We start from the raw sequence: 26,896 nt of genomic DNA on the forward strand, positions 1-26,896 counted from the left end.
AACACACGGGTTCCAAAAGCCTTTCCAGCTGTTCTGCGGGGTCGGGTCTGTTTTGTTCGTGTCCCATTTGTGAACTTGCAGAGTTGATGTAGTCCATGTGATTGTTTAGGACGATCTCACCTACCTGAACTTTGTACGTCACAGGACCTGACCTCGCATCAGCCATGTCTTTTATCCATGCAGGACCATTTGTGATTTTGACACCAAACTTCATCCCTGAAGTAAACGGTCTCTCTCACTTAGCAAAATCCTGTGTATGGTGTTGGCATTCCTGATGCCCACCCCCAGCCCAGATCCTGGAATGTCAGATTTAACTTGGTGTGGTTTCTTCTCCTCATTAGCAACTCTGCTGGAGCTATCCCTGAAGTTGCAAGAGAAATGGTCCAATAATCAAATAGGAACCAAGACAGTCAAGCTGTGGGCTATTTCTTTAAGTCTGCCTTCAAAACTTGCACTGCTCTTTCTGCCAGACCATTCAATGATAGATGGTATGGCGCTGGCCTTATATACCAAATACCGTTCGACTTTAGGAAATACTTGAATTCCCTGCTGGTAAATGATAGCCTGTTGTTTGTGACCAACACTTCCAGGAGCCTATGTATTGCAAAAGATGCTGGCAACTTTTCTATCATTGCCCTCTTGTTTGATAAATAAACACTATGAATGTCCAACCACTTTGAGTGGGCATCCACAGTGACTAAGAATGTTGACCTCATGAAAGGGTAGGCATAGTCAACGTGTAACCACATCCAGGGCTTACGCAACCATTCCCACAAATGTGGGCGAGCTATGGTGGTGAATTTTATCCTTGTTGGCACTCTGGGCACTGCCCCACCAACATGGCTATGTCTGCATCCCATCCTTGTCACCACTGAAATAACTCCACGGGGCTGGTATCCCACCATCAAGTCACCCTCTATTTACACGTCCATAGCACTTGACACTGGTCTGCCTTCCTCACACCCAGCTTTCAAAGTGAGCAGAACCTCTGACACTCCTGTTTATATCTGTCAGCCAGGGTTTCCTGATTGGACCAGGTAAACAGCATCAATCAGAAAACTCATATTCTATGAGATCCACCTGGCTGATCTCGTTACAATCAATACATAAAGATTCAACTCTTTTACCCTCAATGACAATTTTGTAGGCATCCAAACCTTAGTGAATGGTGACCTTGTCTCGACAGTACAGTTACTTGTTCTATTGGCACAGCTGTCATGAGTTTCTTTTTGGGCATTTGCTCCATGCTATTTTCATTAGTTAATGTCTCTTCCATGAAACCCTTAAACAAACTACTCACATAATATTTAACAAGGGTTTCTTCAACTTAGGTTTCCTCAGCTTTCTGTTTCTGGAGTTTTCTTCTGTGCAAATGAAAACTTTTCACCAGTCCTATCTTGTTTTTAACAGCACTCAGCTGCTTTAGACTTGTTGTTGTGACTGAAAACCTGCGCGTTGCCTCTTATTCTGATTCTTATTTTCTGTGCCACTGAATTCCTGTCACTAGGTAACAGAAAGTCAACTTTGTGTATTTTTTCTGATGTTATTACTATCAGAAGAATTGCCATGTGTTTATCAATAATAAATAAAGCACATTCTTCTTTGGGAAATTGAATTAATAATACCTATGATCATTGTTTAATTTTATGAAGTTTTAATTTATATTTGAAGTTCCTCATGCAATAATCTACAAATAGTATGTTACCAATACTGTTGGAAGAAATTGAGGCATTATCTACCAAGGGTTTTCAAAGACATTATTTAAATGCATATCAGCAAACAAATTTACAGACACCCCGGCTGTACTGTCAAAACTGATAAATGAAACTAATACAATGGAAAAAATCTTACATTTATTTAGCTAAGTCTGTGTTGTATTGAGTCTTTGAGAATTTGTCATTGCGGAACCTTGTGAGTTTGCTTACCTCATCTCATCAAACTCGCCACGTTAATTGCTTACCCCACCCCTGTGGTGTGTCTCATGTACATCTCCACCCTATTTCAACATGCACCCTTCCCAACTTGGCGCTCAGCAGATATCACTGAAACGCCACCATCCCTCGGGTCAGTGCGCTCAGACAAGTAGTGACACTCCAAAGCTGCCGTGCACATTGAAGGATTTGTCCACAAGATGTTAGAGAAAGCAAAGATGGCACTCTGATTCGTCAACAGGGATCTGGAGGTTCTGGTGGATGGGTGGTGCAAAGGAGGGTTGTCCTCTCTCTGAAGACCAGCAGAGTCACTCCACCTCCATCCTACCTAACTCTTCCAACCCTTGGAACTTCAAGTTGAGCAGGGTCAAATGGCAGATGGTGTTGCATTTTGGTTAACAAATGAGGACAGGACTTAATACAATTAATGATAGGGCCTTAGCGAGTGTTGTAGAACAGAAGAACCTATGGGTGCTGGCCCATAATTCTTTGAAGTTTGCATCACATATAGACAGGTGGTTAAAAAGGCATTTAACACACGCCTTAATTTCTCAGTCCTTTGAGCATAGGAGTTGGGAAGTCGTGTTGAGGTTGTATAGGACATTGGTGAGGCCTCTTCTGGAATACTGTTTCCTGTTCTGGTCACTCAATTATAGGAAGGATATTATTAAACTGGAGAGGGTTCAGAAGAGATTTACCAGTATGTTGCCAGGTATGGAAGGTTTGAGTTATAAAGAAAGGCTGGACAAGCTGGGACTTTTTCACTGGAGTGTAAGCGGTTGAGAGGCGACCTGATAAAAGTTTATAAAATAATGAGGGGTGTAGATAGAGGTAACGGTAATTGTCTTTTTCCCTAGGAAGGGGGATTTCAAGACTAGGGGCACATTTTTAAGGTGAGAGGAGAGAGATTTAAAAAGGACATGGGGGAAAAGTTTTTACACAGGCTGGTTTGCATGTGAAATGAACTTTCTGAGGAAGTGGTAGATGTGGGTACAGTTACAACATTTAAAAGATATTTGAAGAAGTAGATGAATTGGAAAGGTTTGGAGGGATATGGGCCAGAAGCAGGCAGGTAGGACGAGTTTAGTTTGGGATTACGGTCGACATGGTGGCACAGTGGTTAGCACTGCTGCCTCACAGCACCAGGGACCTGGGTTCGATTCCAGCCTCGGGCGACTGTCTGTGTGGAGTTTGCACATTCTCCCTGTGTCTGCGTGGGTTTCCTCCGGGTGCTCCGGTTTCCTCCCATAGTCCAAAGACGTACAGGTTAGGTGGATTGGCCATGCTAAATTGCCCGTAGTGTTCAGGGAGGTAGAGGGTATATATTAGGTGGGTCATAGGGGAATGGATCTGGGTGGGATGTTCTGAGGTTCGGTGTGGACTTGTTGGGCCGAAGGGCCTGTTTCCACACTGTAGGGATTCTAATTCTAACTCCCGACATGGACTGGTTAGACCAAGAGGTCTGTTTCCATGCTGTATGACTCTATAATATGCACACCAGGTTTTTATCAAACAAGTAAATAACTATTTATTGCAATGAAACTTTTAACTCATGGCACAAAAATAGATACGTTGAATTGCTCATCCATAATTTCATAACTTAACCACTACCTATTTCAAAACAAAATCCCATACAAATACAAACACACACCAGACACTAATATTATCAGTGGGGAAAGAACGAAGAAGGTCAGTGACGCACAGTTATGGCATGAATCCGGATTACAAGTGTCAATGAGTTGCTTCATTTCAGTTATTGATGGGTTGAGAATTTGACCTTTCCACTTGTCTGAAGGTTGTTTTTTTCCTTTAAAGAAGGGAATTTGCAGACAGCAAGAGAAGCTAGTCATTTGGAATTTTCTTTTACTTCTCCACTCACAGAAGAGAGATGGAGAGGGAGATTTAAGTGCTCTTTCTTTCACAAGCTTCATTGTCCAACCACAAAGCTGTAGTTATTAGCCCAGGAACCAATCAAAAATTTGTTACTTTTCTGAATTTTACTGAGCACACACATAACTGTCCTGATTGAAGAACTAACCAAATGTCTGTCACTGGGCAAAACTGCCCTGATCATTCATCCATTTAGCTGACGTTTCCAGCGTTCTCCTTAAGGTAGCCTTGATGTGGAGGTGCTGGTATTGGACAAGGTCAGAAATCAGACGACACCAGGTTATAGTCCAACAGGTTTATTTGAAATCTCAAGCTTTCTGAGCGTACCCCCTTCGTCAGCTTCTTCAGAAGGGATCCTGACCCGAAACATCAGCTTTCCTGCTCCTCTGATGCTGCTTGGCCTGCTGTGTTCCTCCAGCTCCACGCTGCATTATCTCATCATCATCTAATTTCTGACTGCTTAATTAAGGCAGTGTTACCAATTTAACTCAGCAAATTCCAGTAATTTTTTTTTTAAAAAACCTGTAATGTCTTCTTCCACAGGCCCTTGATTTAAGGAAATATCTTTTCTATTTTTGGAGCATGGACTAAAAAATGGAAGTGGTATTTACATGAATTCTGTGTTAGTTGGGTGGTCCTTTATTTTTAAATGATGTTCCATAGTTCTACTTTCTGCCACTAGGGGGAACATCTTTCAGCATCACCGACAGAATCACAGAACTGTTACAGTGCAAAAAGAGGTAATTTTGATTCCTCATGCCTGCACCGATTCTTTAAATGAGCAATCACTATCTGATTTGATTTATTATTATCACGCGCAGCTAGATACAGTGAAAAGTTTTTTGTTTTGCGTGCAGTACAGGCAGATCATACCATGCAAAGTGCATATGGTAATAGAATAGAGCAAAGAATACAATGTTACGGCTGTAGAGAAGGTGCACAAAGAGAAAGATCAACATTAAATTTAAAATGTGAGAGGTCCGTTCAGAAGTCTAATAACAGCAGGGAAGAAGCTGGTCTTGAATCTATTCATACGTGTATATAAACTTTTATATCTTCTGCCAATTTCCTGATTTTTCTCCTTAGCCTTGCACATAATTTCCATCCAATATTACTATCAGAAGAATTGCCATGTGTTTATCAATAATAAAGCACATTCTTCTTTGGGAAATTGAATTAATAATACCTATGATCATTGTTTAATTTTATGAAGTTTTAATTTATATTTGAAGTTCCTCATGCAATAACTATCTACAAATAGTATGTTACCAATACTGTTGGAAGAAATTGAGGCATTATCTATCAAAATCTGTAATCTGTTACACTGGTATTACATTGATGATTTTTCTCCTGTGTGTTCAGTGCTCAGGGCCTTGTGGGCAGGGAAGAATGATAAGACATGTGTACTGCAAGAACTCAGAAGGAAGGGTAATGCCTGAATCCCAATGTAAACCTCAATCAAAACCCCATGGCATACATCCTTGTGGAGCCAAAGATTGCCCACCTCATTGGCTGGCCCAGGATTGGGAACGAGTAAGTAGAGAAATGTTTCATTTCTGGTTTTTGCATATGTTATCTTTGTATTTTTTCCACATATATATGGCACTACTAAAGTTATCATTGTTACGAAGTGAAGTAACTCCACAGAGACAGGTGTTGCATCACCAAGTCACCCTTTATTTACTCGTGGAAAGTCTTTGACACTGATCCAGCATCCTCAAAGCCAGCTCTCAGCACGAGCATATCCTCTGACATTCCTGTTTGTATCTATCAGCCAGAGCGCTCTCATTAGACCAGATTAACAGGCCCAATCCGGAAACTCATATTCTATGAGGTCCATCTGGCTGACCATGTTACAATCACTACAATTCCTCACCCGAGTCCGAGGACATAGGCTGGTTCTTGTTTGTGTGGCATCTCCTGGGGTGTTTTAGCACCAGGGCATGTTCTTCCACTTCTGCCTGTAATAAGGGCCATGAGGTAGAGGTGTCAAGGTTGGAATGGGGTGGAAAAGGTCAGAAGTCACATGACACCAGGTTATAGTCCAACAGGTTTATTTGAAATCACAAGCTTTTGGAGCACTGCTCCTTTGTCAGGTGAAGTGGAGAGAAACACACAAGCACAGAATTAATAGGCAGAGAGATCAAAAGATCATACAAATGGTGCGAGTGGAGTGGTAACAGGCTGAATAATAAGTCCCTGCAGGCGATCAAAAGTGTCTCACAATGTGAATAAAGTGTCAACAGCTGAATAGCAAGCGAAGGGGTGCCCTATAATCCGATTGAGGCAGAGAGATAATTACAAAAATTAAAAATAATGTGGTGCTGGAGACAAACCAAATGGCTAGAACAACGCGATAGATATGAGTCACATGCTGATGGTCTAACCCAAAGTAACAAGTAATCCAAAACTGTACAAACTAATTAAGGTAGAGAAATCATAACAAGTAATCAAGATGATGGTGCCCAAATAGGACAGTAAGGAAGATTTTACAGATAAAGAACAGTCTGGTGGGGTTACATGTCACGCGACATGAACCTGAGATCACAGTTGAGGCTGTCTTCATGGGTATGGAACTGCATGGTTGTGTATCTCGAAGGCCGCGTTGGAGGACACTTACCGGAAGATCAGAGGTTTAATGTCCTTGACTGCTGAAGTGTTCCCCAACTGTGAGGGAACATTCCTGTCTGGCAATTGTTGCTTGATGTCCATTCATCCGTTGATGTAGCTTCCGCACAGTCTCGCCGATACACTATGCCTCAGGGCATCCTTGCCTCCAGTGTATGAGGTAGACAACATTGGCCAACTCACATGAGTATCTGCCGTATAGGTGGTGGGTGGTGTTCCCACGTGTGATGGTAGTATCCACGTCGATGATCTGGAATTTCATGCAGAGGTTGCCATGGCAGTGTTGTGTGGTATTGTGGTTGATGTTGTCCTGAAAGCTGGGTTGTTTGTTGTGAACAATGGCCTGTTTAAGGTTTGGCGGTTATTTGAAGGCAAGAAGTGGAGGTGTAGGGATGATTTTGGTGAGATGTTCGTTGTCGTCGATGACATGTTGAAGGCTGCAAAGAACATGGTGTAGTTTCTCTGCTCCGGGGAAGTACTGGACAATGAAGGGTACCCTATCAGTCGTGTCCTGCATCTGTCTTTTGAGCAGTTTTTCGCTGTGGCATGCAGAACTGATAATCAATGAGTTAAGCATTGTATCCCTTTCTTTTAAGCGCATCTTTCAGCATCTTTTGATGTCCATCACATTGCTCGTCGTCTGAGCAAATCCTGTGTATACGCAGAGTTTTTCGGTAGGGGATGGCTTCTTTAAGACTTTTAGGGCGGAAGCTAGAGAAGTGCAGCATCATTAAGTTATCCATAGGCTTGCAGTAGAGTGAGGTACTGAGGTGTCTGTGCTTAATGGAGATGCATGTGTCCAAGAATGAAACTGGTTTTGAAGAGTAGTCCATGGTAAGTCTGATGGTGGATGAAACTTGTTAATATTGTGAAGTTGTTTCAGCGATTCCTTGCTACATGATAGACAGACACAGGACATGACCGATAGACTACCCTTCCTCGTCCATTACTCCTCCAGAGTGGAAAACTATGCCATGTTCTTCACAGCCTTCAATATGTCATCGATGATGACAAACATCTCGCCAAGATCATCCCTACTCCTCCACTTCACGCCTTCAAACAATCACCAAAGCTTAACGGACCATCATTTGCAGCAAACTATTTGGCCGTCAGGACAACATTGACCATAACACCACACAACCCTGTCATTGGCAACCTCTGCAAGACATGCCAGATCATCGACATGGATACCACCACCGCACGTTGGAACACCTCCCACCGCATACATGGCAAATAATCATGTCACTCGGCCAATGTTGTCTACTTAACACGCTGCAGGCAAGGATGCCCGAGGCACGGTATACTGGCAAGACCATGCAGATGCTATGACAATGGATGAATGGACACTGTGCGAAAATCGCCAGACAGGAATGTTCCCTCCCATTCGGGGAACACTTCAGCAGTCAAGGACATTAAACCTCCGATCTTCGGGTAAGTGTCCTCCAAGGCCGCCTTCAAGATACACAACAGTGCAGTTCCATACCCATGAAGATGGCCTCAACTGTGCTCTTAGGTTCATGTCGCCCTACGTAAACCCCACCAGACTGTTCTTTACCTGTAAAATCTTTCTTACTGTCCTGTTTTGACACCATCATCTTGATAACTTGTTATAATCTCTCTACCGTAATGAGTTTGTACAGTTTTGGATTACTTGTTACTTTGATTAGACCCTCAGCATGTGACTGTTATACCTATTATGTTATTCTAGCCATTTGGTTTGTCTCTAGCACCACTTTATTTTTAATTTTTTGTAATTAATTGTAATTATCTCTCTGCCTCAATTCATCAGATTATAGGGCATCCCTTCGCTTGCTATTCAGATGTTGACACTTTATTCACACCATGTGACACTTTTGATCACCTACAGGGACTTATTATTCAGCCTGTCGACACTCCTCTCACACCATTTGTACGATCTTTTGATCTCTCTGCCTGTGTGTTTCTCTTCACTTCACCTGATAAAGGAGCAGTGCTCCAAAAGCTTGTGATTTCAAATAAACCTGTTGGACTATAATCTGGTGTCATGTGACTTCTGATCAAACAAGGACAGTATGTAATACACAGCAGCTTGCCTCCTGCACCCAGAACATCTCCGTAGAAATTTATTCTCCACTTCTGGCAGCAAAGGCATCGAGGCGGCAACATCTACCATATCCATCTCCAACACTTCAACACTTGAATCTTCAACGCTTGATAGAGAGGGAAAACCCAAGGGGCCCAGAACAGTCAGAAAAGCAGTCAAGGAGTAGGGCACATTTTACTCCCACACCATTTGAGATTTTTCACTTTTCACATTATCCACGTCCTTGTTCAGGATTGTCACACCTACCCAAACTTTATACATCACTGGATCTGATCTCACATGGACCATACCTCTTACCCAGCAGGGCCTACACCAAACCTCGTCCCAGGTCTCACTTAGCGGAGTCTGGCATCGGCATTCCTGATGCCGTTTCACTCTTCCACATCCAGGTCTGGGAAGATCAGACTTAACCTGGTGTGGAGTCTTCTCCCCATCAGCTATCCCTGTAGTTGCATGAGGGGTGGTCCTATAATCAAATAGGAACTGGGACAGTTTAGTATCTAGTGAAGCTGTAGGCTGTTTCTTTAAGCCTGCCTTCAAAGTTTGGACTGCTCTTTCTGCCAGACCATTGGATAATGGATTTTATGGAGCTGTCCTTATATGACGAATACCATTCAATTTTAGGAAATACTCAAACTCCCTTCTGATAAATGATGGCTCATTATCATGACCAACACTTGTAGGCATCCGTGTATTACAAAAGATGTGCGCAGTTCTTCTATCATCGTCAAACACGGAGACAAATGAACTCTATCCACATCCAACCATTTTTGACTGGACATCCGCAATGACTAAGAACATTGAGCCCATGAAAGGACCTGTATTGTCAACATGTAGCTGAATCCAGGGTTTACCCAGCCATTCCCATGAATGTGGGGAAGCTGCTGGCAGTAATTTTTGTCCTTGTTGGTACTTTGAGCACTGCCCCACCAATGCAGCTATGTCTGCATCCAGGCTGGGCCACCAGACATAACTTCTTGCCAACATCTTCATTTTGGAAACCCCTGGATGACCCTGATGGAGTTCACCCAGTAACTGGCGGCGACCTTTGCTCAGGAAAATCACTCTTGCTCCCTGTAATAATCTTCTATCTTCTGCTGTGATCTGGTCTCTCCAGGACCAATTTTGGTTTCAGTTCTGGTTGTGATGACCCTTTGGCTTCCCCCATCACCACCAGCTGTTTCAGTTTTGCCAGCACCAGATCTTTGTGTCCAAAGTCTGATATTGTCAGCTTCTGGAAGTGTGTCTAGAAAATTCTTCCAGTGGCGGCACAACCACCACTGGATTTGGCAGCGGGAGGTGGCTCAATGCATCGCCATCCCGGATGGTGTTCCACCTTTATAATTATATGCACTTGGTATTACAGACATCACAAGTCAATATGAGATCTTGCTTGGGATCATAGTATTACAGCACCTTAGAGGGTAATAACTGTTCCTTCACTTCCTTGAAGGCTATGGCTTGGCTACGTGATTATTTCCAAGGGTGACCCTGTATCAAAGAGTTGATGCAAAGATGCCAGGATGGAGGCCAGGTTATGTTTGAACCTTCTGTGATAATTCACCAGCCCGAGGAAAGCCCTAAGCTCTGATACAGACATTGGAGCCAGGGCACCTTTGTTTATCCTCACCTTATTTCCCAACGGATGTAACCCAATCTTGTCAACTCTGTAGCCCAAGTAGGTCACTTGGGGTATCTGGAACATGCATTTTCTTCCTTCGAAGGTGTGTGCCCACCTGGGAGAAACCTGTCCAAGTTCTCTGACTGCTCCATATTGGTCTTTACTGTCATTAGCACTTCTTCATCTAGATAAATGGTGATCTGGCGTAGGCCTTGTAAAATGTTCTCCATCATCCACTGACAAATTGCAAAGGCTGGTGACACTGCAAATGGCAATCTCGTATTTTGGTACAAGTCTTTACGGAAATTAATTGTAGCTTACTGCAGCTTTATAGAACTTTTTAGCTAGGCCACACTGCAAACAGTTCTGGTCACCACACCACCGGAAGGATGTGGATGCTTTGGAGAGGGTACAGAAAAGGTTTACCAGGATGTTGCCTGGTATGGGGGATTTTATCTATGAAGAAAGATTGGATAGACTGGGTTTGTTTTCACTGGAATGCAGGAGGTTGAGGGGGTGACCCGATAGAAGTTTAAAAGATTGTGAATGGCATGGATACAGTGGAAAATGAGGCTATTTCCCAGGGTGGAGCGTTCAATTACTCTGGGACACGGGTTCAAGGTACGATGGGGGAAGTTTAAATGAGATGCACGAGGCACGTTTTCACATGAAGGGTGGTTAAGTGCTTGGAACATGCTGCCAGAGGAGGTGGTGGAAGCAGACACAATAACAGCATTCAAGAAGCACCTGGACGAATACATGAATAGGAAGGGAATAGAGGGATATGGATCCTGTCTTTGAAGACAGTTTTAATATGGAAGGGCAAAATGTGTCATTGCAGGCTTGGAGGGCCGAAGGGCTTGGTCCTGTGCTGTACTGTTCTTTGTTCTGAGAATCCTCATCTTACTGAAATTGCAAGTATGCATAACTCATGTCCAGCTTTGTGAAGGATGCCCCCCCACCCCCACCACTTCGCTTATAAAATCCTCTATGCAAGGTATTGGTGCAAGAAGTGGTTTACCGTTTGTTTAAAATCCCCACAAACACAAACCAACCTGTCGGGCTTCACAGTCAGTATGACCACTGCTGCCCATTCCTCAACCCGGACTGGTTTGATGATTCCACCGCTTTCCAGCCTTCTGATTTCTGCCTCTACTTTTGCCTGTGTAGCAAATGGCATTGGGCAGGCCTTGTAGAATCATGGAATTGCTTCCTGGTCAACATGCAAGGTGGCCTTTGGCTCCTTTGAAAGTCCCTCGACCTTCTGAAAAACGTCTGGGTATTTAATTAGGACTTCACTCAGAGAGCCATTTTCCAATCAGCAGCGTTGAACCAATCTAGGTGAATTTTTATCAATCTTGGTGACACGGTGGCTCAGTGGTTAGCACTGCTGCCTCACAGCACCGGGTTCAATTCCACCCTCAGGTAACTGTGTGGAGTTTGCACATTCTCCCCATGTCTGCGTAGGTTTCCTCCGGGTGCTCCGGTTTCCTCCCACAGTCCAAAGATGTGCAGGTTAGGTGGTTTGGTCACGCTAAATTGCCCATAGTGTTCAGGGATGTGTAGATTTACATGGGTTATTGGGGGATGGGTCTGGTCGGGATGCTGTGAGGGTTGGCGTGGACTTGTTGGGCCGAAGGGCCTGTTTCCACACTGTAGGGATTCTATGATTTTCACCCTATGAAGCTTGGGACTGAGCCTTTTGCTGCAGTCATTGGTAACTGGAGCAGAAGGAGGCTATTCGGCCCTTCAAGCCTGCTCCACCACTCGTCACGATCATGGCTGATCATCCAACTCAAAAGTCTAATCCTGCTTTCTATAACCTTTGATCCCATTCGCCCTAAGTGCTATATCTAGCCGCCTCTTGAATACATTCAGTGTTTTGGTATCAACTACTTCCTGTGATAATGAATTCCACAGATTCACTACTCTTTTTGGCTGAAGAAATGTCTCCTCTTCTCCGTACTAAATGGTCTATCACGAATCCTAGTTCTGGACATACCCACCATCGGGAACATCTTCCCTGCATCTACTCTGCTCTTGCTCTAACAGGACTAGACATCCTTCCTCAGAAAAGGAGACCAAAACTGCACGCACTATTCCAGGTGTGGACTCACTAAAGTCCTGTATAACTGCACCAAACACATCCCTGCTCCTGTACTTGAAACCTCTCACAATGAAGACCAACATACCATTTGCCTTCCTTACCGCCTGCTGCACCTGCATGCTTACCTTCAGCGACTGGTGCAGAAGGTCAGGTCCCGCTGCACACTCCTCTCCTCCGCCCCTCCCAATTTACAGCCATTCACATAGTAATCTGCCGCCTTGTTTTTGCTTCCAAAGTGAATAACCTCACATTTATTCAAATTATACTGCCATTAATTTGCCCACTCGTCCAACCTGTTCAGATCATGCTGAAGGATCTCTGCATCCTCGTCACAGTTTACCCTCCCACCCAACTTGGTATCATTTGCAAACTTTGAGATGTTACGTTTTATTCCCTCATTCAAATCATTAATGTATATTGTGAATAGCTGGGGTTCTAGCACTGATCCCTGTGGCACCCCACTAGTTACAGCCTGCCAATTTGAAAAGGACCCATTAATTCCTACTCTTTGTTTCCTCTCTGCCCCTCTCAATACACTTATCCCAATCCAATGCGCTTTAATCTTGCACAATAATCTCTTTGGGACTTTGTCAAGCGTGTTCTGAAAGTCCAAACATACCATATCAACTAGCTCCCCCTTGTCAACTCTACAAGTTACATCTTCATAAAATTCCAACAGATTTGGCAAGCATGGTTTCCCCCGCATAAATCCGTGCTGACTCTGTCTGATCCTGCCACTGCTTTCTAAATGCTCTGCCATAAAGTCCTTGATAATGGATTCGAGAATTTTCCCCTTTTGAAACCTATGGGAGTTTTCTGAGCATATTATTGGAGAGTGGATAAGTGAGAACAGTGGTTGTGGTTTATTCAGATTTTCAGTAGACTTTTGGTAATATCCAACACATGGCGTTACTAAACAAACATGAGTGCATTGAATAGGAGGTGATGGCATGGATTGAGATTTGGTTGACAGTAGGAAACAAGCATTTGGAACATATGGGTCATGTTCAGGTTGGCAGACTGTTGCCAGTGGGTTTCTGCAAGGATCATTTTTTGGACCCCAGCTGACACAATCCATTCCAATGATTTGGATGTTTCCATGTTTGATGCAAATTATTTGGCAACATGGAACAAAAAGAACTGTGGATGGTGGAAATCTGAAACAGAAACAGAAATTGCTGTTTTCTGTCTTTTATTTTCAAATAGTGGGTTACATTAGCTGCCCTCTAACCCATAGCAACTGTTCCATCATCAATATAATCTTGAAAAATGATGAACAATACATCCACTATTTCTAGGGCTACTTCCTTAAGTACTCTGGGATGTAGATGACCTGGCATTGGGGATTTATCAGCCTTTAATCCTATCAATTTCCCCAGCACCATTTCCCTATTAATATTGATTTCCCTCAGTTCCTCCCTTTCATTAGACCCTGTGTTCCCAACAATTTTAGGGTGTTATTTGTGTTCTTTGTGAAAACAGCACAAGAATACATATTTAATTGGTCTGCCATCTCTTTGTAACTTACTGTGTTTCTGACTGTAAGGGATCTCCATTTGTCTTCACTGTCTTTGCATATTTTAACTAAATTGTAGAGGATCCTTTCTTTTATTTTATGCTCACACTCTCAAGTATTATCTGGAACATTTTTATTTCTTGTTTGTGTCCCAAATTCCCCTCAGGCATGCTGCCAATCTGTCTACTCCTCTGTAATGGCCTTCACATCATCCGCTCCTCTCAGTGATACTGACTGCCTGTCATCTTACCCACTCCTCCTCAGTAACTTACTTTCAGTAGGCAATGTTCGATATCCCAAATACCTATCAATTTAAAAAAAAATGTTTTTTGAACAAACTAAATTTTACTATACTAAGTTAGTTAAATAAAGTATTCTATATATACTTATACTCTAACATAGAATTAATTTGAGGTAAATATGAGTTAACATAAGAACTAGGAACAGGAATAGCCAATTCAATCCCTCAAGCTTGTTCTGTTATTTAATATGATTATGGCTGATCTCATCTTGGTCCTCAAGTCCACTTTCCAGCCCACTGTCCATGATCCTTCAACCCATTACAATGAAAAATCTGTCTATCTCCCCCTTACATTTACTCAATGTCCTGGCATCCATACACTCTGAAGTAATGAATTCCACAGATTCATGATCCTTTGAGAGAAGTAATTTCTCCTCATCTCTGTTTTAAATCTGCTATCGCTTATCCTAAAACTATGATCTCTAATTCTGACTGCCAGACATGAGGAAGCATCCTCCCCATGTCAACTTTGTCAATCCCCTTCAGCATCTTGAATACTTTAATTAGATCTACTCTCATTTTTCTAAATTCCAGACAGGATAGGCTTGAACTGCTGAATCTGCCTCGGAGGAGTGTTGCCGATCAAAGAGACCTAGGGGTACAGGTGCATACTTCCTTGAAAGTGGAGTCGCAGGTAGACAGGGTGGTGAAGAAGGCGTTTAATATGTTTGCATTCATTGCTCAGACCACTGAGTATAGGAATTGGGACATCATGTTGAGGTTGTTCGGGACATTCGTGAGGCCACTTTTAAAATACTGCATACAATTCAGGTTGTTCTTCTATATGAAAGATGTTGTTACACCTGAGAGGAAGCAGAAAAGATTTACAAGGATATTGTCAGGACTGGAGGGTTTGAGTTATAGGGAGAAGCTGAATAGGCTGGGGCTGTTTTCCCTGTAGCATCAGAGGGTGAGAGGCGACCTCAGTTTTACAAAATCATGAGAGGCATGGATAGGGTGAATAGCCAAAGTCTTTTTCCGAGGGTGTGGGGGGAGTCCAAAACTAGAGGGCATCGGTTTAAAGTGAGAGGGGAAAAATTAAAAGGGACCTGAGGGGTGACTTTTTTTTTTCATGCAGAGGGTGGTGTGTGTATGGAACAAGCTGTCAGAAAAAGTGGATGAGGCAGATACAATACAACATTTAAAAGGCATCTGGATGGAATTATGGATAGGAAGGGTTTAAAGGGCCAAATGGGACTATGTCCAGTTGGCCCGGACAAGTTGAACTGAAGGGTCTATTTCTGTGCTGTATGACTCTGTAAAACAAACCCCTTATCTCTGGAATCAATTTGGTGAGCCTTCTCTGAACTGCAAGCAATGCAACAAACATTTCTCCTCAGGTAAATGGTCCAAAACTGTTTGCAGTGCTCCAGGTGTGGTCTCACTAGAGAAGAAAAAACTGCAGATGCTGGAATGCAGGTAGACAAATAGGAGGCTGGAAGAACACAGCAAGCCAGGCAGCATCTGGAGAAAAGGAGCAGTCAATATTTCGGGTATTACCCTTCTCCAGGACTCTGCAGATGCTGCCTGGTTTGCTGTGTTCTTCCAGCCTCCTGTTTGTCTGCCGCAATCTCACTAATGCCTTGTGCAGTTGCAGTGACACTTCCCTATTTTTATACTTTGTCACTTATTGGAAAAGGAATAAAATTCCATTTGCCTTTTTATTATCTGCTATACCTGCATATTAGTTTTCTGTGATTCATCCATGAAGGCACCCAGATCTCTCTACACGAAGCACTCTGAAGTTTCTCTCCATCTAAATAATAAGTTGCCTTTCTATTCCTCCAACCAAAATGGATAACCTGATACTTATCCATTTTAAGTCTTTATCTTCCAAATTCTGGCCCATTCACCTAACCTATTCATCTCCATTTGTAAATGTCTTACTCTTTTCATTGCAACTTACTTTCCCATCTATTGTAGTGTCACCTGCAAATTTAGTCATTGTATTTTTTTTCCCTACTCATTTTGTGGGATGTGGGCATCACTGGCTGGCCAGCATTTCTTGCTCATCACTTGCTGCCCTTGAGAAGGTGGTGGTGAGCTGCAATCTTGAACCGCTGCATTCCTCCTGCTGTGGGTTGACCCACAATGCTATTAGGGAGGGAATTCCAGGATTTTGACCTAGCGACAGTGAAGGAACAGCGATATATTTCCAAGTCAGGATTGTGAGTGACTTGGAGGGGAATTTGAAGGTGGTGGTGTTCCCGTATATCTGCTGCCCTTGTCCTTCGAGATGGAAGTGGTCATGGGTTTGGAAGGTGCTGTCTGAGGATCTTTGGTGAATTTCTGCAGTGCATCTTGTAGATATTACACACTGCTGCTACTGAGCGTTGGTGGTGGAGTGAGTGAATGCTTGTGGATGTGGTGACAATCAAGCAGGCTGCTTTGTCTTGGATGGTGTCAAGCTTCTTGAGTGTTGTTGGGGCTGCGGTCATCCAAGCAAGTGGGGACTATTCCATCACACTCCTGACTTGTGTCTTGTAGATGGTGGACAGGCTTTGAGGAATCAGGAGGTGAGTTACTCACCGCAGTATTCCCAGCTTCTGACCTACTCTTGTAGCCAATGTGTTGAGTGAGTGTGGTGAGTCCAGTTGAGTTTCTGGTCAATGGTAACCCCCAGGATGTTGATAGTGGGGGATTCAGTGATGGTAACACCATTGAATTTCAAGGGGTGGTGGTTAGATTGTGACTTATTGGTGATGGTCATAGCCTGGCATTTGTGTAGCGCGAATGTCATTTGCCACTTGTCAGCCCAAGCCTGGATATTGTCCAGATTTTGTTGCATGTGAACATGGACGGCTTCAGTATCTGAGAAGTCACGAATGGTGCTGAACATTGTGCAATCATCGGCGAACATCCCCACTTCTAACCTTATGATGGAGGGAAGGTCATTGATAAAGCAGCTGAAGATGGTTGGGCCTAGGACACTATCCTGAGGAACTCCGGCAGAGATGTCCTGGAGCTGAGATGATTGACCTCCCACAACCATGGCCATCTTCCTATGTGTCACGTATGACTCCAACCAGTGGAGCGTTTGCCCCCTGATACCCATTGATTCCAGTTTTGCTAGGACTCCTTGATGCCACACTCGATTGAATGTAGCCTTGATATCAAGGGCTGTCGTTCTCAGTTCACATCTGGGATTCAGCTCTTTTGTCCATGTTTGTACCAAGGCCAGGTCAGGTAATGAGGTCAGGAGCTGAGTGGCCCTGGCGGAACCCAAACTGGGCGTCACTGAGCAGGTCCTGCTTGATAGCGCTGTTAATGACATCTTCCATCACTTTACTGATGATCGAGAGGTGACTGATGGGGCGGTAAGTAGCTGGGTTGGATTTATCCTGCTTTTTATGTACAGGACATATCTGGGCAATTTTCCACGTTGTCGGGCAGATATCAGTGTTGTAACTGTTTTGGAACAGCTTGGCTAGAGGAGCGGCAAGTTCTGGAGCACAAGTCTTCAGTCCTATTGTCGGAATGTTGTCAGGGCCCATAGCCTTTGCAGTATCCACTGTCTCCAACCGTTTCTTGATATAACATGGAGTGAATCAAATTGGCTGAAGACTGGTATCTGTGATGCGAGGGCCCACTGGAGGAGGCCGAGATGGATCGTCCACTCAGCACTTCTGAATGAAGATTGCTGCGAATGCTTCAGCCTTATCTTTTGCACTGATGTGCTGGGCTCTTCTATCATTAAGGAAGGGGATATTTGTGGAGCCTCCTCCTCCAGTGAGTTGTTTAATTGTCCACCACCATTCACGACTGGATGTGGCAGGACTGCAGAGCTTAGATCTGATACGTTGGTTGTGGGATCGCTTAGCTCTGTCTATCACTTGCTGCTTTCGCTGTTTGGCGTGCATGTAGCCCTGCTTGATGGCTTCATCAGGTTGATACCTTATCTTCGGGTATGCTTGGTGCTGCTCCTGGCATGCCCTTCTGCACTCTCCATTGAACCAAGGTTGTTCCCCTGGCTTGATAGTAATGGTTGAGTGGGGGATATGCCGGGTCATGAGGTTACAGATTGTGTTGGAGTACAATTCTGCTGCTGTTGGTGGCCCACAGCGCCTCATGGATGCCCAGTCTTGAGTTGCTAGATCTGTTCGGTCTGTCCCATTTAGCACGGTGATAGTGCCGCACAACACGATGGAGGTTGCTCTCAATGTGAAGGCGGAACTTCATCTCCACAAGGACTGTGCGATGGTCACTCTTACCGATACTGTCATAGACAGATGTGTCTGCAGCTGGCAGATTAGTAAGGATGAGGTCAAGTATGTTTTTCCCTCTTGTTGGTTCCCTCACCACCTACCGCAGACCCAGTCTGGCAGCTATGTCCTTTAGGACCCGACCAGCTCGATCTGTAGCACTGCTGCCGAGCCACACTCGGTGGTGGACGTTGAAATCCCCTGCCCAGAGTACATTTTGTGTCCTCGCCATCCTCCAGTGCTTCCTCTAAGTGTTGCTCAACATTGAGGAATACTGATTCATCGGCTGAGGGAGGATGGTATGTGGTAATCAGCAGGAGGTTTTCTTGCCCATGTTTAACTGGAGTCAATGTTGAGAACTCCCAGAGCAACTCCCTCCCGACTGTATACCACTATGCCGCCCCCTGTGCTGGGTCTGTCCTGCCGGTGGGACAGGACATATCCAGGGATGGTGGTGATGGTGTCTGGGACATTGTTTCTATCCCCATATCCAAGTCTTTAATATAGATTGTATTGAATTAGCTTTATTGTCACATGTACTCTAATGAGAACAGTGAAAAGTTCATAGTCACCGCGTTACAGCACCATCTTAGGTACAAAGGTACTGTGAGTACAGATACTTAAGATTAAATTCGTAAGAAATAAAAAAAAAAGTAAAGAAGTAAATAGTCTAGCATTATAAGGCATAGGAATAAATTAGAAAAATAAAGAAGTCAAAAAGTTCAGAATTTACTTTCTGACAACATCCATGCCACCTACCTCAAGGGAGACCTCCACTGCCTGACTGCCACCTGCGCTGGATCCACCAACATAAGAGTCACCCCACTTTAGGCACCGTCTCTTCACCGCTGGACCCACTTCACTGACACCACTGAACCCACACTCACCTTGCAGCCAAGAGACTCTGGCTCCCCTGCCAGGCCAGGCTGCCACTGGGCCATGAGTCCTGCTTCGGCTGCAGATGTCACCTCGCTGGCACTGCCATCTTGAAGAGTCTGCTGCTGCCAGCACTGCTGTCCCCAGTTGCTGGAGGAGCTTTCCTGCTGCTGCTGACGACCTCAAGGCCAGGAGAATAACCTTGCTGATGCTGCAACCAGCCTCGATACCAGGAGAATGACCTCGCTGCTACTGCCACAGGCCCTGAATGGCGAGAGAATGTCCTCACTGCCACCCTCCCCGATCATAGGGAAAAGCCACATGTGCCACTCTGCTTGTTGCCCACTCTTGCTACCACGCCAATGCTGGTGACCAACCCACCACTTTATCTCATGCACTTCCACTGTGGAGTGCTTTCAATAGTACTCCACAATCTCATCCTTAATATTGGACTCTAAATTCTTACTAATGATTGAGGTCAAGCCAACTAGCCTATAGTTTCCTGTCATCTTCCTCCCTTCTTTCTTAAACAGGGTGTTAAATTAACCATTTTCCAGTCCTCGTACTCTCCCTGACTCTAGTGATTCCTGAACGAACACAACCAATGCTTCTACAATCTGTCTTCAGCTATCTCCTTCTATGGCAGGTATTCATATTGTCATAGAGATGTACAGCAGGAAAATGGACCCTTCAGTTCGATTCATCAGTGCCGACCAGGTATCCTCAATTAATCTAGTCCCATTTGCCAGTGGTTAGCCTATATCTCTCTAAACCCTTCCTATTCATGTACCCATCCAGGTGCCTTTTAAATGTTGTAATTGTACCTGCCTCCACCACTTCCTCTGGCAGTTCATTCCATACACACACCACCCTCTGTGTGAAAAAGTCACCCCTTAGGTCCCTTTTATATCTTTCCCCTCTCACCTTAAACTTCTGCCTTCTAGTTTTAGACTCTACTACCCTAAGGAAAAGACCTTGACTATTCATCCCATCCATGATTTTATAAACTTTTATAAAGTCATTTCTCAGCCTCTAATGCTCCAGAGAAAATAGCCCCAGCCTATTCAGCCTTTCCCTATAGCTCAAACCCTCCAACCCTGGCAACATCCTTGTAAATCTATTTCTGAATGCTTTCAAGTTTCACAACAACTTTCCTATAGCAGGGAGACAAGAATTGAACACAGTATTCCAAAAGTGGCCTAACCAATGTTCTGTATAGCTCCAACGTGACCTCTCAACTCCTATACTCAATGCACTGACCAATAAAGGCAAGCATATCAAACACCACCTTCACTACCCTGTCTACCTGCGACTCCACTTTCAAGGCACTATGAACCTGCACTCCAAGGTGTCAGCAACACTCCCGGGTCTTTACCATTAAGTTATAAGTCCTGCCCTGATTTCTCCTACCAAAGTATAGCACCTCACATTTATCTAAATTAAACTCCATGAACCACTCCTCAGCCTATCTGATCAAGATCTCATGTACTCTGAGGTAACATCCTTCGCTGTCCTGTACAGCACCAATTTTGGTAGTCTGTCTGGCCCAGTCATTTATCTGCCTTCAAACTTTTCAGCTTCCCCATTACCTACTTCTTAGTGATGGATACTAAATTGACCCCCTGCCCCCGACTTTCTTGAAGCTCTGGTGCGTTGCTGGTTTCTTCCACTATGAAAACTGATACAAAGTACCTGTTCAGTTCCTGTGCCATTTCTTTGTTCCCCATTACTATTTCTCCAGCCTCATTTTCCAGGGGTCCAATGTCCAGCCTTGCCTCTGTCTTACCCTTTAGATATCTAAACAAACTCTTTCAATCTTCTTTTATATTACTAGCTAGCTTCCTGTCCGATTTCATCTTCTCCCTCCTTATTGCTTTTTTTAAGGTTTTTGAAGGCTTAGCAATCCTCTGGCTTCCCACTAGTCTTTTTTGCTTTTATGCCGTCCCAACTTCCTTTGTCAGCCGTGGTTACCTCACCGTCCCCTTAATGTGTTTCTTCTTCCTTGTGAAGAATTGCTGTGCCCTCTGAATTACTTACAGAAATCCTGTAATTGCTGCTCCACCGTGTTCCCTACTGGGCTCCCTTTCCAATTAACTCTGGCCACTCCTCCCTCACGTCTTCGTAGGCTCAATTGTAATATAGTTACATCTGATCCAATCTTCTCCCTCTCAAATTGAAGGGTGAATTCCATCATATTATGGTCCCTGCACCCCCAGGGGTTCCTTCACCTTCAGCTTCCTAATCAAGTCTGCCTCATTACACTTTACCCAATCCAGAATTGCCTGTTCCCTATTGGACTGTACCATAAACTGCTCCAAAAAACCATCTTGTAGACAATCCAAGAATTTCTTTTTTTGAGATTCGTTACCAATCTAATTTTGCCAGTCCACTTACATATTGAAGGTCCCCACGATTATCGTAATACTGCCTTTTGTACATACCTTTTCTATCTTCTGATTTATTTTCTTCCCCACATCCTGATTCCTGCTAGGGGGCCTGTACACAACTCCCATCAAGATTTTTTTTATCTTTTGTGGTTCCTCAACTTTATCGACACAGATTCTACACCTTCTAACTCTGTATCACTTCTCGCTATAGAATTAATTTCATTTCTTACTAAAAAGACAGCCTCGCCTCACTGCCCATCTGCCTGTCCTTTTAGTAGGACATGTATCCTTCGATATCCTGATCCCCTCACAGCCATGTCTCTGCACTACCCACAACCTAGTACCTGCCAATTTCAGTCTGCACTACAAGCATTTAAATACAATGACCTGAGTCCTGCATTGCCTGCACTCCCCCCACCCCCCACCTTCTTATAGTTGTCTCCTTATCTGTTATGCCTGTAGTTAGACTCCTGACCCTTTCCATACGCTCTATCCTATTACTTGTTCTGGAAACTTTAATCTCAGATGAGCCCTCTTCGCCCTTTTATCTTTAACTATAATTTTCCATACAACAGAACCCACCCCCCCCAACTATTGATTTTTAAAGCCCTACTTACAGCCCTAGTTTTATGATGCGCAAAGACTCTGATCCCAGCATGATTCAAGTGGAGCCTTCTCAATCAGGAACAGTTCCCTCCTTCCGCAATATTGATGCCACTATCCCATGAATTCAAACCCGTTTCTCCCACACCAATTTTTGAACCGTGCGTTTACTTCTTTAATCTTGTTGACTGTATGCCAATTTGATCATGGCTATAAGGAGTCTCTTCATCTGTTCCTAAGTACCTGGCTAGGCAAAACCCTGAACTTAGCAGCCTTCTGCTTTGATTGTCCACAACCAGCTCACTAAAAGCTGATTGTTCAGTTACCCTTAAACTGTATATATTGGCCTATTGAAAATCTTGCAACAAGTCCTGTCCTTGTTCCTAGACAGGAACAAATATAGTAACCAACAGTGGATGGCTGTGTTCCCTGCCTGATACAATGTTCAGTGTTGTTGACTAACACAATACAAATGAATGTTTTAATTAATGGATTTGAAGAATGTATTTCAAGAGTGTATTTTAAAGACAGATTAGCTTTCTTTAAAAAAAATCCATAGTATGACATTAAGATACATAACACAAAACAAAATGTCTGTGGATGGATGCAATTCCATAATTACGCAGCACTTGCTGAAGAAACCTAAGTGTGCTAATGCATATATTAACAACGAATTTAAGATAATCAATTGAGTGTATTATGGTGCTCGTTTACATGCTAGAAGCAGGAAACATCCACATCCAAGCATCCATTCTCTGCAAATGAAAGGAATATGTTCAAGCTTTGACCCTTTTATGGATTGCCTGAGTGCTTGGAGAGCTTATAGTTGCTTGTTGCTTTCTCCATGCCAAAGCTTTAGCCAGTCAGGGTTGACTTGCAAACCAACCAGCATCCTTTTCTCCCATAATATAAATTATTGCAATTCTTTTGAAATTTGACATTTTTGGTATTTGTCCCGATGAGTACAAGACAAGAAGCTTTGACAACATGACCTTCTTTGCACCACTACTCACGTTCTGTACTACCAAACAATTATAATTATTGAATGAACACATCCTAAAATGTATAAACTACCATTATATTTGAATATATGTAAAAACTAAAGTCTGATTAAATATTAAACCATCTTTAAGGGTAGATGACATGTAGGGGAGGGGGGAAGTAATTTAATGAATGCAACAGGAGTATTTCCCACTGGTTGATGAACTGATGAACTCTATTCGTTTCTCTCTGGGAGTCCCAACACAATTGAGGTAAGCCTACGGAATTCTCTACAACAGAAAGTGATTGAGGCCAAAACATTGAATGCTTTCAAGAAGGAGTTAGGGCTTCAGGGATCAAAGGGTATGGGGAGAAAATGGGAACAGAGTACTGAGTTTACTGATCAGCCATGAGCGTATTGAATGGTAGAGCAGGCTTGAACAGTTGAATGGCCTACTCCTGCTCCTATTTTCTATGCTTCTTTGAGTGATGGCCACAGCCAGTGCTACACTGAGGATGAGCAATGGAATCAACTAAGTGGGGAAATATGGGTACACCAGAGAGGTGAGAACCTGCCAGGTTGAAATGGTTGGAGAGAATGGGGAGGGGGTTGAGGAGAGTCAATATCAAGAGCAGGAAAGGGCTTCCTGTCGGTCCTGTCTTTCCCAATGCCAGGTTCTTTGATCGCTGGACACAGTAGGATATATTGGGCAAAATCCCTGGATTGCGAGTATGTCACCTGTTGCTGGTTAAATACAAATGACGCAGAATGAGATCTTTAAGTGGCCTTAGTTGGCTTCCGGGTTGGAAGGGTGCCCACAAGCACACACCACCCCACCACCCCCACCCCATCACCATCAGATGTAATCAGAGGGAGGTGATGACATCTCCATCCCACATCCTCGTGCCTGATCAAACAACCCATGCCCACCTCCAAACTCACCTCAGGTTTGGGGCCTTAAATTGTGACCTGAAAGTGCCTATTGGGAATTTGGTTGTTTGCAAACTATAAATAAATCTCTAGTCCTGATGCTATGAGATCATATTGGATGACAATTAATGTATTGAACATTCCTCCATGTACTATTTATGCTCGAAAACATTACTGTATCCTCTAGAATAGCAGAGGGAGAAATTTGATATAAATACGTTAAGCATTTGTCCTGTAGAATTGATGTATAGTATTAGAAATCATAAACCTTGAAGTAATACAACAAGGACAAAGTTTCCTGCCTCCATGTGTCTTTGGGGACATTCCCATTTAAAACATAGGCACTTGAGATTAGGTTCCGAACATTTGAATGCCTGCTGTAACTTTTCAAGGTAGCTTGTCAGATATAACCCTATAAAATTAATAAAATGTTCTGACTGATTTAGAAGTAACTGATAATGAACTTTATGTATTTCTTTGTATTATGTGAGTCTGATTTTGTTAAATCTGGATGTGCCAAGCTCACTTGGACTAGATCAGGTTATTAATGTTGCAGCTAAGAAATTTATCATCACTTTTACCAATATTAAAGATTACTGGAGCAGCCCAGAAAAATGATAAATTAAGTATTTGTTCTAACATCAGGTTTATTAGAGAAATTTTTAGATTTATTAAATTCAAGATTTTAGTCATAGTCCTAACCTAAGGATACCTTTCTGGTTTGTTTCCTCTAGTGCAATACAACGTGTGGCAGAGGAATAAAAAGGAGAGTTGTTCTATGTGTGGGAATAGTAAATGGAAAGGTTAAAATTTCCAATCCTGAGGAATGTGATACCACTCAGAAGTTGATTGAAGAAACGACGTGCTTTGAGCGTCCATGTTTCAAATGGTTTACCACTTCATGGTCTGAGGTAATAAGGGCAATATCTGCTCCATTTTTCCTAAATTTCCTAAATGTGGAATTTTCCCTTTTTCCTGGTGCGACATGAGTAATGGTGAGAATGCAAAAATCAAACTCTCCCCTCGTAGCTTAAATCATGGTTTCAGAATCTTGCCATTGAGCAGCTCCATGGCTGCCATTCTCCTTGACCCTTGAACCACGCAATTCAACATCTGGTCAAGTCGTGTTACCAATATTTGGACCCAGTATCTAAGGAAGGATGTGCTGGCCTTTAAGGGGGTGCAGAGGAGCTCTATAAGAATGAACCCAAGGATGAAAGATACCCAAGGATATAAGGAGTGGTTTAGGACTCTGGATCTGTACTTGATTGAGTTTAGAAGGATGATGGGAGGATCTCATTGAAATTTACACAATACTGTGAGACCTGGATAGTGTGGTCATGGAGAAGATGTTTCCACCAGTAGGAGAGACTAAGACCCGAGGGTACAGCCTCAGAATGAAGCTACGATCCTTTAGAATTGAGATAAGGAGGAATTTCTTCAGCCAGAGGGTGGTGAATCTGTGGAACTCATTGCTGCAGAGGGCAGTGGAGGCTGAGTCATTGAGTGTATTTAAGACAGAAATAAAGGGTTCTTGATAGTGTAAGAGGATCAAGGATTACAGATTAGAATGGAGTTGAGAAACATGTTAGCGGTGAACAAATGGTGGAACAGACTCAGTGAGCCAAATGGCCTGATTCTGCTCCTATTCTTATGGTCTAAGTCACCAGCCTCACAACATGATTATGCCAGCTTTTGGACCAAGTCAGATACCATTTCAGCCCTTTAACACTTTACTTGGATCTGACAGACACCTATGATTTTCATGCTTCTGCCAGGTCACTTTGCATGCATCTCGTGCATTTTCATAGGATACATCTTATGGTTCTTAACTTGCTTTCTTAGTACTCACTACTTGACCTTATTTGGAGGCTGGCAGCCTCTGTGTACTTGACATAACTTTCTTAACTCACATTCACTGACTTCACAGATTTACAGACTGCCAGCCTCTGTAACTTGAATTGCTTTCAAAAAGGAAGATGCAGGCAGCTTGTGACAGTAGGGAGTACTGATCAAACAATGTATCAGACACATATGGAACACACATGTTTCTGTACAGTACTATGCTCCGTCAATGGCAGACCTCCAGCAAGTGCTAGAAGTTTACATGGAAAGCATACTGTATGGACTTCCAACGAATGGCCATATACAAGTGTCAAAGGGGAGCAGTTCTAAGTGAGTGATAGGCTATTACAATCCATTGGGGGTACTGCCACATTCTGTCAGGAGCCTCATTCTGTTCATCCCAGGATTGACCATAGTCAGGCATTTAATTCTACCAGAGTCCAGAGATCCATGCCCTGGATCTCCATCCCATCCAGGGACTTGCTCACAATCAATCCTGCAGGTTAACTGCAAGCAGTCAAGATCAGTTGGAGTCTTGTTGAAATAATAGTGTGTGGTGGGCCAATTTTTACTCCAATGAGAGAAAGGGAAGCATTAAGTATGGTGGAGATGGATGCAAGAGCAGCTAGTGGTGAAGCATGAGCAGAGAGGTGAAGTGACCCAGTGAGTGAGTAGAAAGCTTAGACCGCATTAGAGATTAGTAGTTCAGAAGGATGAGGTGGGTGAGAGCTACTGAATGGACATGAACAATGCAATACCCAGACCCATAAGCCACAACAAAATGTGAGTGCTGTGCCAGAGTTAATACGTGATGGTCAACCTTCCCAGCTGCATGAATTCCCAAGAAAGGCATCAAAGGCTCCAGTTGCATATTTAATGAGATGAAGAGCAGACAATTGTGTGAGAAAAGTTACACTGATCTATGAGAGATAAGCACCATGACTCTCGACCAAAAATATGATAAAATTTCACTCTATATTTATAAATTTATCTA

The 26,896-nt window shown here is 43.4% G+C and overlaps 1 protein-coding gene across 2 annotated transcripts in view; it reads left to right on the plus strand.

Annotated features, from left to right (window-relative positions):
• The window catches only part of adamtsl2 (ADAMTS-like 2), a 171,140-nt gene that overhangs the window by 121,020 nt on the left and 23,224 nt on the right, over positions 1-26,896 (plus strand). For both annotated transcript variants that reach the window (XM_048613793.1, XM_048613792.1), the window contains exons 16-17: positions 5,184-5,354; positions 24,792-24,968. In XM_048613793.1, the coding sequence (XP_048469750.1) occupies positions 5,184-5,354; positions 24,792-24,968 (348 nt within the window). The remainder of the gene's footprint in view (positions 1-5,183; positions 5,355-24,791; positions 24,969-26,896) is intronic.

Source organism: Rhincodon typus, chromosome 28 (assembly GCF_021869965.1).
Source record: "Rhincodon typus isolate 14 chromosome 28, sRhiTyp1.1, whole genome shotgun sequence".
Lineage (NCBI taxonomy): Eukaryota > Metazoa > Chordata > Chondrichthyes > Orectolobiformes > Rhincodontidae > Rhincodon > Rhincodon typus.